The 18,518-nt window shown below is 43.8% G+C and overlaps 1 protein-coding gene across 7 annotated transcripts in view; it reads left to right on the top strand.

The window, feature by feature from the left end:
• The window catches only part of strbp (spermatid perinuclear RNA binding protein), a 61,348-nt gene that overhangs the window by 21,526 nt on the left and 21,304 nt on the right, over nt 1-18,518 (top strand). For all 7 annotated transcript variants that reach the window (XM_062558713.1, XM_037484571.2, XM_062558714.1 and 4 more), the window contains 3 exons: nt 11,146-11,366; nt 17,066-17,316; nt 17,775-17,943. In XM_062558713.1, the coding sequence (XP_062414697.1) occupies nt 11,364-11,366; nt 17,066-17,316; nt 17,775-17,943 (423 nt within the window). In that variant the 5' untranslated portion in view covers nt 11,146-11,363. The remainder of the gene's footprint in view (nt 1-11,145; nt 11,367-17,065; nt 17,317-17,774; nt 17,944-18,518) is intronic.

Genomic DNA, 18,518 nt, shown 5'->3' with positions numbered 1-18,518 from the left:
CTCCCTGTGTGTGTCTCTGTGTACATGCCGAGCTTCTGCAGAGACACACCACAAATCTATGGCTCGAAACCTTGTAAAAATATACATTTTCTGTCCTATCTATATCTAGATAGATATATATATATAAACTCCACGTGCCTGTCTTGTGCAACCATCAATGGGCGCGCTCTGCCTTCCCTGTCGGTGTATCTCAATAAAAACAAGCAGCACATTCATCGTGGAGAGGAACACTGAGGTTGCCTTCATTACTTTTTATTTAGACACATTTCAGCATCACAGCTGGTCAGGAGCTGTGGTTCGAGTGGTTGCGGAGTTTACTCGCCGCTTCGGGTAAAAGCGACCTACTTGTGCATGTTAAGTAGCTTTTATGCAATTTCCCCCGGCGGCCTTCCCCACTATCATCACAGCGGGCGCGCTTTGGGTCTGCGTGTGTTTGTGGGGGGGGTTTGTGTAAATAATTCATTGCTGTAGAGGTTTTAGCGGGTCGCTCATGCCATGACAATAGGATTCAAATACTAAACCATAGCTTGATTTTGTAAGTGGAAGATGTCACTATGAAGTCCGGTGAACTGTGACTGCAGTCTTTTTTTCTTTATAATTATAATGTATTATTGGTTTGTATTAGTAATGAGTGAAACAATGTATATTGGCTACTCCCTTTTATTGTCCCACTTTTCTCATCTGCTGCTCCTATTGTCCCTGTTTATTTATTTATCCCACTTAGCCTTCCATCACTATATGTCTTCATTTTATTGTGCAACCTTCTTGCTTCCTCTTCCTGTGTCATCCCCTTCCTTGCCTCTTAGCCGCAGTGTCCTTGAGGAAGCAATGACTTTGCCGGTGAGCGCAGCAGAGCACAGCACAGTCTCGCTCTCTTTTTCTCTACGTCTCTCACACTCTTTCACTGACTCAATCCCTCTGAACATGGACCCACTGACACACACACACACTAACAGACTATTGGTAGGTCCACAACAACACCCTCAAGCAGAATCAGCCCTTACAATTCTGTTTTCCTTTTTATTCACTATAAATAATTCATGAGCAGTGACATTAGCTGAACTTTATGCAAATATTGACAAACCTATTGCAGAGAAAAAAGGGTGTGTCCTTTGTTGGCGACAATTTTTCACATATGTACTGTTTTCAGAAGTCGTCCAAAAAAATTCCAATTCAAGCAAATAGCTGAAAGTTAGGGCAAGCTAGTGTTCCCAAATCATCTGATTATCAATGATAATGAGTAAATAACATTAAATGTCACAGTGTGTCCGTATAAAAAGTCAACCAATAAATGACTCCCTCTCGTCTGTTGGTCAGACGACGTGACATCACAGAAAAACTGGATTCGATGTCCAACTTCAATTACTCTTCTTCAAGTTTTGTTACAGAATACTAACAAATTGCCCTGAGGTGACAGCGTGGAAACCTAAGCCCTTGGTGCCCTCGTCCTCATTAAAGGTGCACTCCGCTTATCTTGGTTCATCACAGCCCATTGTCACAGTTTTCCGCAGCGTTTGAAATATAGATGGAGTCTGATTGTCTGCCTGTAAGGGGAGATGTTATGGCCTCTTGACGCTGTTTGTTCTCGTTGGTCTGTTTTCCATTGCAGTTTATGGAGTGTGTGTTGGCTCACAGCTTATTCCCGCAGTCTTGTGTGTTCTTCTGTTGGAGATCAAGTATCTTGTGGTTACCTAGCTGCGGTGCTGCAGTTTATAAGGGAGACGTGTTATTGTTACGGCATCTTGAAGGTTAAGACAAGTCAGATTGGAGTTGTGTTAAACTAAAAAGTACAATACGTCATGCAATCGTGTCATTGTTTACCTACAGTTTTATCTACCATCTACATTAAGGCACTGGTGCAGTGACAATACATCCATGCCGCCATGTTACCTCTCTTACTCTTCCTTATGTTTGTCCCACGTTCAGCTGAAAACGCTTGCGTAGCCATGGCGACCAATCCCAAGGGGAAAAGTTGCCGCTGAATCTCTTTCTCACTTTCAGCTAACGTCTAGCGCTCTTCTTTCTCTCTCACACATGCAGGCAAGCTCACACACAGAAGAATCACAGAATCTACAAGCAGAGGAGACACAGTTCAAGATCCCCATATGATTTTGGTTATTTCTTTTTTTCAATCAGTTTTTCCATAGGTTACATGCTACATGTTGCCCTGCAAGAAGCAAAGGACATAACCTAAAATAACTGGTCACAATAATCTGTTGCTTTGTTTTTTTCGGGGTAGAGTTTAAATAAACACTGATGTAGTGCAAAAAATAGTGTTTTATTTGATGAGCTTTATTTGAGGTTCTCCTCAACTAGACTTTCCCTATTTATCAAATTATCTTTTAATCCCCGGAGGCTGGATATTAATGGAGTCCGCCTCGGGCGATACAGACTGGTGATTTAAAAGGGCAGGAAATACAATTCAGGGAATTAATGATAATGAATGGTTAATTATTAATGGTAAGTCCTCTTGCTGTGGCTTTGTAAAGATTGTTTTATTAATAATATAAAACATTTAGTTATAAAGTTGGAAAAATACAGTTGAAATGAATCATTTCAGTCACAGCTCCTCGGGCTCTTCCTGATTTTCCCTTTTTTCATTGCAAACCCTTTCCATCCCTTAACACGCTGTCCCCTGCTCTCTCATCCCCTGCCTCCACTTCCTTCCGGTCTCCACCTTCCTCTGTTCATCTTTGTTTCCCGCTTCACTCGGCTCTGCCGCCCTTCCTCGTGGCTCTATTACTCTTATCTAAATCGGCACACATCCTGTAGCTCACCATCTCTTTCTCCTTTTGTTTCATCACATTTTTTTTTATCTTCCTAATCTCTCACCCTCCACCTCCCACACTAACGCATCACACTCGACTTAACGCCGCGCCTTCTCCACAAACACCTTTTCCATCCACCTCATGCTGTTTGTGTGCTGCCTTTCCTTTCCTTGCTCTCGTCTTTCTGACCTCCCGATCCGATCCTCTCCTCTCTCTATCTCCCGATCCTCCTGTCCGTCCCGCTCCGCGTCTCCGTCTTCTCACTGAGTCTGAGTGGCAGACAGGAAGGAAGTGTGCGATGAAACGGCCATATCTAGCACACTGCCCAAAGTGACCTGGAATGGATGAAGTCACTGATCAGTTAAAGCTGCAGAAGAAGAAGAAGAAGTGGGCTGGTATACAAAATGAAGCTGCCTGATCTAGTGTGCAATTTATTATGTCAGACAGAATGAGAACACAAACCTGTTTAATTTCTGTTCTGTGAGTACACAACCACCAACGCTGTATGTGTGTTTATTTGGGAATGTGAATATTTTTTCTACTGAGCTGTATTCTAAAGAATATGAGTACAGACGAACAACTGCTTCATTCGGCCTGAAATCAATACTTGGCAAAGTTGGTGTTTTTCAGAGATTTCCAATGAAGGATTCAGCGATCTGTATTCAAGAGGATTTCTCTTCGGTCTGAACACAGAACTGAGAAGCAAGGAACAGTTAAACAAAGTGACAATTGTCAAAGACGTAGCGATATGTTGCAGCCTTCAAAGTGTTTGTTCATTGTCGCCCATTGAGGCTCAGCATTTAAGATGTCATTCTGAGTGCATTCTTTAAAAAAAACTATCCTTCAATGTTATTTGGCTTTCGTAATACACAGCGCTAATCTGCTCATCTGCCAACACCCGCCGCAGTGCTGCTTTTATTATGAAAATGGAAGGCGAGCAATAGATGGAGAATGGACACACAATTGGTGTCCATTCTCCAAAGTGTGTGTGTGTGTGTGTGTGTGTGTGTGTGTGTGTGTGTGTGTGTGTGTGTGTGTGTGTGTGTGTGTGTGTGTGTGTGTGTGTGTGTGTGTGTGTGTGTGTGTGTGTGTGTGTGTGTGTGTGTGTGTGTGTGTGTGTGTGTGAGAGAGACAGCTTGGCTGCCAGTGTGTGTTGTGATGTAAAAGTCCATTAGAGAATTGGTCCACATCTGGACGGCCCTGGCACTCACAAGTGCTACTGTAACATACGTTTCAGAATAACAACGTTCCATGGAGAATAAAGTCTGGCAATCAATTCTCTCCAAATCATTTTAGAGACCTATTTTTATGCTGTAACCCTGCTTCAGCTTTGAAACTCATTCTGAGCATTTCAAAATGATTTTTAATAGTCTAACCAAACATGAGTTTTAAGGAAAAATGAAATACAATTGATTCTACACATGCTTGGTGTGTGTTTGTATGACTTTATAATATTTTTTTTGTATATTTATTCAATATTAAGAAATAAAAGTGTCAGGACGCAGCAAAAAGGCACACTCTTTTATGGCATTGGGGGGGGGGGGGGGGTAGGCGTGTGTTTATAACCAGTTACATATTCACTAACCTGCTCGGACTATCTTGCAAACACACACAAAGGATTTGGAGTGTTACAGCTCTGTGTGTTGGCAAACATGAGCTTAGCAGTCAAGAGCCTTTCAAGCAGGATTAAGCTGCAAAGTGTCAATGGAACAGACAACTAGGCCAAAGACCACCAGGACATCACTTACGCTCCAGCCCTCAGTGTGTGAGTGTGTGTGGACAGTTGTATGTGATGTGCGGTAGATTTATGGTAAAAAAAAAGGAAACGCACGCACACACACACACACACACACACTATGGACTATGGAGCCCTTGCAGCACCATCTGTTCTTGCCGAAATCAGCACAGCAGGAGCCTGCAAACACACACACACGTGTCTTAGTTAAAAGAAAGGTAACCCATGGAGATGACAGGTGTGTCTGAGATAATGCCAAGTTAAATTTAGATGATAGGGATGAACAAATGTATTACTATGCAGGTATGTACGAGTCAGTCAGCCAGTCAGCAGGTACTACATACACACACACACACACACACATCCTGCTTCTCTGCATTTTAATAATGGACCGAGGGGAGTTGCACGCCTCTGTCAATGTTGTCTATTTCCCCTCCTGAAGCAACATCAGCGTTTCCTCTGCTTTCTGCCATCTCATCAGTACCTCCCCTGGCCTCCACATGCACATAAACATATCGTAGAACTCCAAAACATTTTTTTGGGCGGGGGGTTGCAACTGTTGCAGTTCAGACCTAAATTTGATGACAACAGGGAAGACTATGTTGCCTAAAACAGAATTCCTTAACTGGGTTCAACAAATGTTTGGCCCAACCCGGTCCTGCTGATGAGATTGATTTTGAATACTAGTTTTAATGCATGAACCAGAGCATGGACATCCATCCTCATTTCAGTTTAAGCTCCTTAGGGCCCGGTTGCCCTCTGTACGGTATGTGTAACATACAGTGGGTTTGGTTTCTCAATGTGGCCACTACTGATCTGTTTTTTTGACTGTCACACCTGTTGATTAATTTCTTTGCCAAGTGCTCAACTATTGCAACCTAGTAGAGGAATGAGTGGAGAGAGAAAAAAAAACTAAACCGAAAGCAAACATATAAATCAATAAGGGAGGCGAAAATTAGGGCAAGGAGAGAGAAACTAGGCCAGGAAGAGAAATGGCAAAAGCAGCCATGATGGAATATAAATACTCTGAAGCACGCACGCAGCAACACAACTAAGACCGTCCCCACCATCATCATGACGCACATGCAGCACACAGCCGAGACCATATCCCTGATGTCCTTTGTTCCAATACCCTTAAACACAGTGCATTAATGAGACGTAATGCACACGGTATCCACAGCCGGTTACTTCCTCCGGAGTACGCCTCGCCTTGTAGGGTTTATGTTTAAAGAGAAACCCCTAAACGTGCGGACCTTTTAAATGGGCTTGTGCTTTTTTTCTTTTTTGGGGCTGTTTTTCTGTACATTGTGGTTGGTTTGTATCGGTCATAACAGAATTTACAACTAATAATTTCCATTTGCTTCATATCAAAGAAGCTTCTCGTTACCGCGTTCCGCATTGCATGTTGTTGTTTTTTTTTTTTGTCACTTCGGCTGGTATATTCATGAGCCAGGGATTGGATTTCCAACCATAATCAATTGCACCTTTAAGATCTCTTGGACAACTTAAACATATTTTTAACAGCCATGAAAATCTTGATGCTACTCGAGAATATCTGGCATTTTAACCTGGCCTCCTCCGCTAAGTGAGCCAGTAGAAGCGTCACAATGAGCAAAGGCCACCTTCCGCTCGGCCTCTCCTGGGCCCGTCCCCCGACTCGCGATGGAATACAGCCTCTTACTTTGGCTGCAGGGCGAGCTTACTGCAGCCTCCACGGTTGTGCCATTGGACTTTCCCCCCTAGATCTGGATAAATGGTCTCCATATACTGCACACCAAGTGGACCACAAACTACAGCGCTCAGAGTGTTCAACCTCGGCCTCCGGCCCTAAAACAATAAATCTTACACCAACAAATCTCTCTCTCTCTCTCTCCCCCTCTCTCCCTCTTCCTTCCTCTGCGCTTGTATCCACTTTCACACCCTGGATATTTTTATTGTCTTTGTCTTTCTTCTCCTCATGACTTCTTATATACAAAGCAAGTACTTTCTTAACTTTATTATTGTCGTTTATAATGGGAAGGATAAGCCTTCACAACCCAGGGTGACATTGTATAACCGGACTTAATGGTATCACATTGTGAATGAGTAATGTTCTATGTGTGTTTGTCTTAATGTGACCATTTAGTTTTGTTGGCGTATTAGAGACAATTGTTTATAGATGCAAGTGACAATATGCAATGATTAAATGATCAAACCCTGCCAGTCGCTGCTGTCTTCGTGCAAATTGGTTTTTACCACAACTCTTTTCTATCTGCAAAACTAAGAGCAATTCCACTGTTGTGGCAACAAAAGCAAACCCTGAGCCCTGCTTTCTTCAGCCCAGAAGCAAACCATTTCAGCTTCTATTTTAGTCACCTGGTTTGCAGTCAAGTCCGTTAGATTCTGCCACACTTCAAGTATTTTAACTGCTCGGTTGGCAACACAGAAAAGATCAGAAGAAAGAGTGGAAAATAAAGAAAAAATGTTGATTGAAAGATGAATAGCAAATATTCTAGGGGCTGATTACCAGAGACCATATTCTACTCAAGCGTCTCCTTTGAACGTTGGAGCTTTCCTCTGCTGTCTAGAGATGCGACTTTCTTTCTTTCCTTCTACCTCTATCTCTGTTCCTACCTCTGCCCGTCTCGGCATGCCTCTCTCTTCCTGTAAGGCTGTCGATATTTCTGACTGCTTGTCTCGCCATCTGCCTCTATCCGTCCCTGACCTGCTTTCTCACCCCCAGTAACATGGACAACAGGCCTCCTAGTCATCCGCCGCCTGTTTACGCGCAGGCTCTTCACAGCAGAGGTGCTTAGAGAGAGCTGGAAGGGAGCGTGATTCTGCATCCATATTCTTGGTTTTGTGTCACCTTGTGTGTGTGTGTGTGTGTGTGTGTGTGTGTGCGCATGTTTGTCCAATGTTAAACCTCACACCTTTTTGCAGATGTTTTTCCAGATGCGATTTAAAATGGCACCAATAACCCTGGAGCCTGCCACAAGTACAAATATAACACAGAGGCTGCTCTCACGCCCCGTCTTTCAAGGGTGTGATGAATATTTTAAAATGACTAGAAATAGCATCGACGAGAGAAGCATTCTTGAGAGCAAAAATACCGTAGCGCAGAATTAAAAGAAGAAAAATCAACATTTGAGCTTCAAAATACCTTCAGAAGAAATTAGATGCCAAAAATCTTGCTTTATAGGGCTGCTTCATTGGAGCAAAACAAGAGTGGAACTAACTCTCCGAGCTTCGAGTATGAACCAAAGCCTATTACCTTATTACTATTATTTTTTTGTATATATTACTTTAAAGTTGTGTGTCTTTTAGTTGTCAACTGTTAATTTCCAAAGCAAACAATATGGCGCAGTTAATGGTGTCCATTCGATGGTCATATTTCAGTAACTCAATGCCAAAATGATGCGTTGATTGATTGCCAGGATGATTAAGACAAACTATTCGACATTGAGTTTGAGGATAATTTCAATTGTTTTAAGTCATTCATCAAACAAACATGCGAAGGAACGCTCAAATGCATGTTGACATGAATGAAACTCCTCCAACCGTGAGAGCTGATTATCTAATTATAATAAGAAGGTGATAAACCAAACTCTAAAAGGCAATGCTTTGTGAAATAAGCTCTTCCAACACTAATTAGCACACCAAGTGGCTTTTGTCAATCCTCCGTCTCCCTTCCCTCCGTGTCTTCCACTGCTAATCTCATTTGATGGTTATCAGAGAGAAAAATGTGTGAATGGTTGCTCAGAGCTGTCTCAGAAAATTGCATGCAATCAATTCCCTATTTTGTTATCCTGTGGCTGAATCCTTCCACCCCTGCAGGGAAAAGGGACATTTTCTGAGCAACTTTTGGTGATGGATGGATTCCGCACAGGTGTCTGTGTGTCTTTTCTTATGCAGAAATATATTCAATAACAATGGAACCAAATTGAGGGAACGGTGTCTGAAAATGCAAATGTGTCTGAGCCACCGCCAGTGTTAATGAGGCAGGGCCTCCTCTGCCAGCACCCCACCCGTCCTCAACTCCTCAAGGGGATAAAAACTGCTCATCGGTCATTAATGTCCCACCAGAGTGTGAGGGAGAAGAAGCACAATGAGGGGTGGATCCTGGTGAAAGACTTACAGGGAGAAAGAGAGAAATGTAATAATTGGTCAACTTCAGCCCAAGGAAAACAAAACCGCAATAGGATTCATGAACCAAACAGGCAGCCCTGCATGTGAAAACATGGCCCTCAGTCCCCCCCCCCCCCCCCACGGCCCCAGAGACAGAGGGGACGGGTCCACGTTGGTCCACGTGCTGCTGTTCTGAAGATCCAGGGCTTGGTTGAAAGTTTTGGACAACGTGAGCGTCATTCTATTTTGCTCCATAATAATATTTTTGTAGGGTTCTTTCCGTTCGTGTACACATGATTTTAGTTAAAGAAAAAACAAGAAGGAAGGTGCCATGAGAGAAAAACAAAAGAAGGGAATTGGTGGTGTTGTTTATCCCAAAATTGTTCTCATAATGAGAATTGAATGGTGGGGCTGGCACGTTGTTATTATGCTTCTTGGCAGGGTGCTCGTGTTTGTGTGCTCGCGCCATAATAATACGCATACGATCCTAAGTGGCCCGGCCAAGCTGGAAAAGAGAGCTTATACCCCCCTCAGGCGCAAAGTGTTGGCTGTAAGGTAACTGGCAAAACCCCAGTGCACAGACACACACTCAGTGCCCGGTGTGTGTTGGAGAGTGTGTCAGGCCAGTGGCTTCTGAGATGCAGACCTGCGCAGCGAGCAAGGAGCAGTCTCTCTGGTGGAGTCTTTTTACCCCAAAGGTCCGGCTCAATAACTCCCTTTCATCGTTGCCTCCCCCCTTACACCACTTCCTATCCTCCTTTTATAGTTTAGCTCTTTGCCTCCTTCGCCCGCTCCCCTACGAGTTCCTGTTCACGCACATTTCCAAATCCCCTTCCATTTTTCACTGACCTTTCCTTAACTACCCTGTGCATCTCTATCAGTCCCCTCTCTGGCTCTCGCTCCCTCTGGATTCCACCGAGCTTCCACGGAGCGGCTGCGGCTTCAACTCAATTTGATGCCTCCTGCAGGTCTGCTCACCAACAATCACATGTGTCTTTATCTTCTCTGTCCCCAGACAGCATCCAGATAGAATCCTGGATGTATCTTTAGTAGTCTCAAGGTGATGAGATACTACACGTTAGAGACTATGTTTATTTATCAGGTAGTGCGTGAGAACAAGAAAAATTGCAGTAGCTCTGCAAGGTGCAACAGCATAGATACGGCCTGGTGACTAGTAGAAATATGTGGGATATTCTCCTGGATATAGTTTTCCAGTGCAGTGCCTGCTTCATCTAATTCCTCAGAGATGATTGGTTCAGCAGCAAGTGTTTATCTTTGAGGATAAGACTGAGATCACATGATTAGACGATCATTAGAAAATGTGTTTGGTCCTATTTTTTATAATTGGTTAAATATGTTAAACAATTAATCATGGACATATGATATTTGCTTGTTTGAGCTTCTCCAAAATGAGGGTTGTATTTAATTATATGTTTAATATTGGGTTAGGTTTGGGACTTTTGCCTGGACAAGAAATTGAAATGAAGCTTTTAAAGCCTCTTAAGACTGAAGTTCTGTGAAAGTGATGGGCAGCTTTCCTCCATCATGTATTCATTGACAAAACAAAATTGTCAGCAGATTAAATCATAATGATTTTGGCCACCATGCTGCATTATTGTCATGTTCTTATTTTTATATCCGATTACAGCTCAATTTTTCAAAAATAAATTATCTTGTCGTTTTTTTTTTCCTCTGTGTTTTTAAAAAATGTCACCAATTTCACCAAGGCGAGACCTTCTGGGGACTCTGGTCATAAACTCTTCCGTGGTTCGAGTTTGACCAGATGTGCCTGTGTGCTGTCATCTGTGGTATTTCATGTTGTGAATAGAAACGCTGTGTATCTGTTCAGCTCTGCTCGCGCCGCGCTGATAAAAGTGTTTTCATAGCAACACCCGATGTTTAGGTTACGAAAACCCACTGAGATGAGCTCAAGTCACAAGTAGCTTCCTATTAGTCCTGGAAGATCGCTGAGTCACAGCAGCAGGAGTGGAAAAACAATGAAGAATATTTGGTGTACTGGTATTGAATAATGAGTGTGTTAAATATAGCCTCCTATTGTTTAACTGTCACCTTTTGTACTGAAAAGAATAAAATCCAAGAACCCTGACCGTCACAAATATTATTGGAGGAACCGCTCTGGAGAAAAGGAATGATTTGTTTACACGTAGAGTGTCAACTAGTGTGTGTGTGTGTGTGTGCGTGCGTTAATGGAGGGTGAATTAGGCTTCAGTGTGTAACCCGGTGTACAGAAACAAGAACATGTTTGTATTACATCCACCTCCCTCAGACCCCTGCAAGCTCATGAAAAATGAATGAGTGAGTGAATGAATGAGTGTGTGCGCGCGCGCATCCGTCCACATGTCTCTCCCCACATGGGTTGATCAACCATTCTGTCAGATCTTTTACTCGAGGCCGGGGACTGTAACCCTGCTTGCAGCCCGTGTGGGAGTAAATTGGCACTCTGCTCGCCCTCATGTAGTTGTTGATGCAGGTTCAGACTTTCATCCTTTCCCTCTGTCTGTCTCTTCTTTTTAGAAGCACAACCTGTCGCAGAGTGGTGGACAGAGGAGCAGAGGAGCACATGAGGAACGTAAACGGCGCGATAGCAACATCCTGACCGGCAACCTTGATTCTGCATCCCCTCCCCTGCCCCGTCCCCCCCCCTCACTCCCCCAGCCCCTCATTGGGAGCACAGCAACTCCAGAAGCGGGGTGTCACAAGGAAGGAGCCGTGCGACCACTCCTCCTGCAGCCATGGTAATACGCTCTCTGTCTCTAGGTCTCTAGGGGGTGTGTGTGTGTGTGTTGGATGCTGACATTAGTGAAAGAGGAGAAGAGTGAAGAAGGAGATGGGGGGGGGAGGAGATGAAAAACAGTGAAAGGAAACAAGGGGACAGTGGTGTTAAGAACAGGCAAAAACAAACAATCAGTCTAATTACTTCTGGCTACGTGTGAGGTTTTTAAGCTGCTTTTGTCATGATTTTGATTGCAATCGCAAAGATGATCTTTTCCTCCATGAGCTTATATTCGTATTGTTGAGTAATTATGCAAGGACCAAATGTGTCAAATCGGTTAAATAAGAAATTATGAAAGTTAGGCATGTTCCTTAGCACCACAGACGTGTTACTGGAGGAAGAAGATGCAGAAAAAGAGCCAGCGTGTTGTTGAGGAGGGGAAAAGATCAAAGAGAGCAGCAGAGGATACAACAAGGTAGGGGTAGATAAGACGAAAAAACGTAAATAATGGACAGGAGCATGATAGTTGAAAAGCGCCCAGGATTTGAGAAGCATAAAGAGAAGTGTGGAGTGAAAGAATGGGGGAGAGAGGTGAGGAAAGGGAGAGCGGGAGAAAGACGAGGGATTGATTAATGCCCTCGGCCTGTGACGCCAGGAGCTTTTCCCATAGGGGGTTTGGGGGGGGGGGTTGCGAACAGAGCAAAAGATGAATTATTAAAAAACCAGAACAAGAGGTGGAAGGAGGAAAAAATTGAGAAAAGGGAGAGAGTGTAAAATGGTGGTTGGCAGGGGAAGAATAGAGGGGGAGGAAAAGGGGACAAAGTGAATGATTGAGAAGAAACAAGATGTTGCTGATGGTGTTGAGGTTGGACACTGCAGAAGAGGGCACATGGTGGAACTCATAAATAACCAAGGGTAATGAGATTAGTGCGTGCGTGTGTGTGTGTGTGTGTGTGTGTGTGTGCGTGTGTTGGCAGCTTGCAAACACGGTAGTGTGATTTAGTCTTGAGTTACGGTGATGCAGCAAATACTGCGGGTGACCTTGGAGAGGGTGTCACCGCGCACACTGAACGATACACCAAACAAATTCTTTATTGACTTTCCTCCTCCTCCTCTTCTGCATTTAATGAATTTACATGCCAGTGCTTCGCTGCGTCTTCATTCTCTCACACACACACACACACACATTCTGGCTTCCTTATTTGGTAACTGTCTGGCGTGCTGTATAGCTCCGGACTTCAACATACCATCGTTAGTTCACCGCTCAGCTTCTGGAGGGGGGGGGGGATGTTGCCAAGCGGAAAGTTTTACCAATTTTGTGGATTGGTTTTTGCTTCTCGTATCACGTTGAATGTAAAATACTCCCCTTTTCTTGTCTTTTATGCACAATTAGTATTAGACTTAACCATTGAAAAGGGTTTCGAGAGCTTTTGGCAAAACAGGGAAACCTATTTAATGAAATGTTTCGTAGACGTGGCCATACACAATACAGTTTGTTTTTTTTATGCCTAGAACCAAGTACGGTCAGCTCATTTGCTTTTAGGGCGCCGGTCATTATATTTTATACGCAGACCATAAACCTTAAAAATTGTGCCGACACATTGAAGGGGGGCAGAGGGGCGATGAACAGAAACTCTCTCCTTTGGTTCCTGGTAGGCGGCGTCCTGTAGTTTGAGCTGCCTGCTTAATAAGCGTGATCGATGGCGGCGCATTTCCACCAACGGTTTATTTTGTTGTTTATCTGCTGGAGGAGTTGTCACATATATTTTGATGTATGCTTACCCTGCTTTCTTAAGCAGCCAAACACACGTGGTAATTTGGATGACAGAGCGAGAGACAGAGCCCCAATAAAACGGGATCGCGGAGTCTGTCGGCGCCGGCAAAGTGCAGATTAATCACAGGATGAATTTTTAATGTAATCTCCCTGCTGGATGTTGCAGTTTTATTTGTGCTTATTCCGTCACTCTGCCTGTTTTGTGAGTTTTTTTGGGGGGAGATTTTTTTACTTTGCTTTTTTTATTTTTTTTAATCTTCAACTTTACTTGCTTTCATGTTTTTGTGTGATATTTTGCCAGGAAAACTTTTGCGTGGTATTTATGAGTGGGGATCGGGGTATTTTAACAATGAGGATGCGTCAGCTTTAGTGCAACCGACTAAAAATATACAAATCCAGTGGTCGGAATCTCTTTCTGTCAAACTCTACTTTCTGAAGCTTTCTCTGCCATCCTTGTCTCTCAGTCTTCACAAGGTGGTGTGTGTTGTCTCTCAAGCATTCGGCAGGAACTTTAAGCACATCACTTTTTAAAAATAGAAGCACACTAACATCGCAGGTGCACTGCCGGTTAGTGCAGTTCATACAGCCCAATGTTTAATATGGTGACCTAAAAAAGGATTTTTCTAGACTGAAAAAAACAAAACAGAAAAAAAGGTACAAAATCCAATCACAGGTGCTTTTGTTCCAGAGAGTAAGTCTTTGGCATTGGGTCAGGTCAATTTGAGCAGATGGTGACAGAGAGCGAGCGAGAGAGAGGGAGAATGACACAGGATCCACCTGCAGCGATGTCGAGGAGGATCACGGGATTTGGCTGCTTCTAAATGACGTCCTCACTGCTGGTCGTTTGCTTGTCTGACCGCAACACCTCCAACTGAAATGCTTTTATTTTCGGCCACATAGCACCTCGCGAGGGTCGGTGGATGAAAGCGATGGAAGTAATGTGTCATTCATCATTTTCCTTTTTAAGTGAAAAACATTAGATTTCTTCATTTCTTTTTTGCCAACATATGTTCAGGGCTGGTGTTTAGTGCGCAGCGGCTTGTAAACGCTGTGTGACGTGGTTATGCAACCTGGGCCTGCCAGTGTCGGCCCCGCTGAAGCATGAAATGGAGTGTAATTGGTGAGTGTGTGTGGTCTGCGAGCACTATGCAACAACGGCATTAGAGTGCATGAGGTGTACAGACATATGGGATTTAACATATGTCTAAATTTCTGGTTCCTAGAGGGAAAGAATCGTAGGCAACGGATTCCCTTGACAATCCTAGATTAGATTCTGTATTATTCATTCATTCATTTAGATTCTATATTATTCATATTTGGCATTTTACAAAGTGGTCGTTTTCTTCAGATATGAGATTTAGCGAAAAAATTTGCTCTGAAGCTGGATATAAAGTTTCTGCTAAAAAAATACATAGCAGGCCTGTACATGCCTTAGCATGATCTAAAGAGGAAATATTTCTACCGCAATCACACGCTCACACATCGCTCACTTGGACAGGGGAACGTGTTGTGTGATTGACCTCTGGGTCAGGTGGCGGTCGAGATGGATTCAAGGACAACCCCGGTGTTGCCTTTAGTCTGTCTTTTAATCGGGTTGTGGAGAGGGCATGGAGGGAGTGGCACTGAGCACTAGGGACCGTTTCAGTTGTGTTGTGTTTTCGGTTTGGTTTAATGAACGTTTTGACAGGCACCGGCGGTCACCATGACATTTTCACTCACCCTTCCCTCTAAAACCAGCGAGAAAACCTTGAAACCCTGCATCCAGTAACACCGCAGTTATCGTGTCACTTGTCTAAACGTCTGCAACATTATCTGGACACACGCTGGCCTAGGGGGTCGATTCCTGTCAGCGAGTCCTCCTTTACTGCTGTGATTTACGTGGTGATCAGAGCGCCTTGGCGAGAACTCCCCCACGGTAGAGTAATACCGAGACACGCACAAGCACACACACGGATGGATCGACGCCCTGTTCCTAATGTGGTTTATGGCTGCAGATGCTCCCATTAGCAACGGCTCATAAAGCCCTGCGACTGCTGGCGTGTTAAACACTGCTCTAATACGCACACAAGTGTAGAGATACACATTGAGGCACGCTTCTTCCATCCTGCTGCCGGTTGCATCCCTATGAAGGAGGACACCTGCCTCATTGCACTCGTGAAGATCTGTTGACGACGGAACATTTTTGAAAGTATTGATTGTAGCCAAATGTCAAATGAAGACGAGCATGTCGCTCAATTCAACATGGATAACATGTCCTCTGTCGCTGTGCAAAGAGTGTTGGAGCAGCATTGACGTAGAGTCCAAACCTGTCGAGTTTTTGTGCGTCGTGTAACATGCAATACTGAGCTACACGAGCCGCCAGGCCGCGGTTATTGTGCAGTGCTTGTCCTCCATTCTGTTGATAGCTTTATCTCAATCTAGAGAAAGAGAATGTGAATGTCACCCGTTCAATTAGGAATCGGATGAAAAGTGTGCGTGTGTGTGGGTGTGCACAGTTGGTCCTTGGAGTACAATCAGAGGGATAGTAGCGCTCAAGGTACGCTATCATACTACAACAAAAAAGCCCTCCTCTTTTGTGTGTGTGTGTGTGTGTGTGTGTGAGTCAATTAGCATGCCTGGCGTGCGGTTCTCTTTGAGTAGATGTGAGTAGTGAATAAAGGGAAATGTGGCTCTTGCAGATAAGCAGCTTGTTGAGCAGCCTACTTGTGTTAAATTGGGTTACGCACCTCAGAACAGTGCAGCAACCTCTAATGATTCACAATGAACCTCATACTTCAGATGTAAATAACGAAAGAAAACTAAATCACTTGCAATCTTAATTGTTTCCTTTAAATATGACAAGAGAAAAATTGAGAACGGAGAATTTAATCTGTCGTAACAACATACGTATATATTGTGTATTCCTTATCAGTTGTATTGTTTTTGTGTGATAATTATGCAGTTTCCCCAGATTACTTGCGTTACCTCTATTGCTGCAAATATTGTGCTTTAACAACTGTTTAAAATGCAATCTCTCTCAATGTAATTATGCTCGCAAAGGGTTATTCATTAACATTTCTCTAAATGGCCTCTTAAGTTCCACGTTGTATCAGTTTTACTTTAATTATTAGTTCATAGTTAATGTTCATATCATTAAATAATCTCTCACATAGCAAAGCCAAGACCTGAAATCATGTGACACATGGAAAGATGTATACAGCTGAGATATCATTTACACGTGTTAATATATTTACACAAGGACCCATCTGGGTGGTAATAATTGCAGAGTGCAAATCCCAAAAGCCAGAGCTGCACCTGCCACTCTCTTTACTTTTTCATTCATCTTTGAACTCGGCCTCCCCCTCATCAACCATTCGATCATTTCCCACATCCCTCCTCAGCCGCCGTCCTTTCTCTTCCCTCTTGGTTCACGTGGAAGGTCCTGTCTTTTCTCTCTTTTGTGTCACCCCCTATCTGACGCCTCCCACATGATCTCCTTCCAGTGGTTCCCTCCATGTAACTCCCAGACAGTAGGAAGGAGAAAATTAGAAAGACCAAAGGGGCCTGACATAAATTCCCAGGGCCAGAATGTCTGATGGACTTTGTGGAGAGGACATGAGGGTGGCGGTTAGATGAGTTTCTGATAGCTGCGTCACCACGGGCACGTTTGTCAGGGTCACGCCCCAAACGAGAGCTGTCAGAGTTGAAATTGATATAAAAAAAAAGATCTCCAGTCTGCTTGGAAGCAACACAACACCCACAAAATCTATTTTTATTCGTGTGTGTGTGCGTGTGCGCGTGCAAATTCAGGTCAGAGTGGAATCCAAAGCTTGATTGATTAAAGCTCAATCCGTTGTTGAGAACATTTCCACAGTGGGGGCTGCTCTGTGCACGTGTGCATCTCTGAGTTTTTCCTGTCATAATGTACTAGAATTGATAACAACACCTCATCCATGGCTTCTTTTCAGAGGTCCTTCCGTTCCTTTGGTAACGATGACCGCCACGTCATGGCAAAACACTCCACCATCTACCCCTCCTCTCACGAGCTGGAGGCCGTTCAGACGCTGGTGTCCACCGTCGAGTGTGCCCTCAAACACGTCTCTGATTGGCTGGATCAGAGCAGCAGCCAGGCCGACGGCCAACCAGCAGACAGCAAGGAGGGGCACGAAGTGGGCAATGAGTCCAGCAAGGAAACTGAGGATTCCACTGACAGCTACAGGTGAGGCAGTGCAAAGCTGTATTTTATGATTAATGCTTATTCCTCTTAAGAAATATGCTTATCAAAATCTAAGATGAACAGCACAGGGACCTGCGGCTCCATGATGTAGGAGGAGCTTAAAACCGCTTCATTAACTTTGGACACATTAGTTTTATTGAGGGTCTGCAAGTTCTCTTTCATGTGTTCAATTGCCTCGTCGGATCTTATTTTGCAATCTCAACAGGAGCCGTGTATTGTAATCTGTTTATCAAGATAGTGATATCATTTTTGATTAAAGGTGTCTGAATTGTTTATAAAAATTCAAGAGGTTTGTTATAAATGTATAAACCGTCGTATCATTTTTCGTTCGGATTTTTCTTTGATTATTTTATTCCCTGTGCAAGCTAGATACACGTGTGTCCTCCTTGTTAAAAACCACAAGAGAAATGAATCTGTTGTCTGCTTTTGTTCAACAACAGAGAGCCCAGCAGTGGTGCCGTGCTGTGCGGAGTGATGAGGATCGGCCTCGTGGCCAAAGGCCTCTTGATCAAAGGCGACATGGACCTGGAGCTGGTGCTGATGTGCAAAGACAAACCCACACAGACACTGCTGGACACTGTCTGCCACAATTTGCCCACACATATAGAGGTTAGAAACGCACACACACACACACACGAGCGCACGCGTAGGGGCACATCCTGCTGCTGTTAAGTCTTTTCTAACACACACTCGCTGACATACTGCTGACACGCAGAAGGCATCTCAGCCTGGCATCAAACGTTCAATTTTTGTCTTCAAAATATATTCCGAAAAGCTGCATTTGTATTGCACAGTCCTCTCTAATGTCAGAAATTCTGCTTTTAGGATAAGCTTCCACAATTTATTGATCTGCTTCTGCTTGGATTTGGCGACTCTCACTGCTACGTGTGTGTGTGTGTGTGTGTGTGTGTGTGTGTGTGTGTGTGTGTGTGTGTGTGTGTGTGTGCATTCAAAACAGTTCACGTGTAAGTGCAGAGAGAAGCTTGTTGGCATAAGTGTCTTTAAATGTGAAGCTGAGAGGGGTTTTAGTACGTATGTGTGATTAATGCTCTCGTCAGTACCGCAGTGTTGGGTTTGCTCATTAACAAGTCATAATAAACAAATACTAAAGACACTGACCCCTACAAGACACAAGAAGTGCACAGAAAAAGCGGGCTAAAATAGGCATGACATATTTTCATAAT

The sequence above is a fragment of the Pungitius pungitius genome, chromosome 18 (assembly GCF_949316345.1).
Source record: "Pungitius pungitius chromosome 18, fPunPun2.1, whole genome shotgun sequence".
NCBI classification, from domain to species: domain Eukaryota; kingdom Metazoa; phylum Chordata; class Actinopteri; order Perciformes; family Gasterosteidae; genus Pungitius; species Pungitius pungitius.
This window is presented reverse-complemented; position numbering and strand designations above follow the sequence as displayed.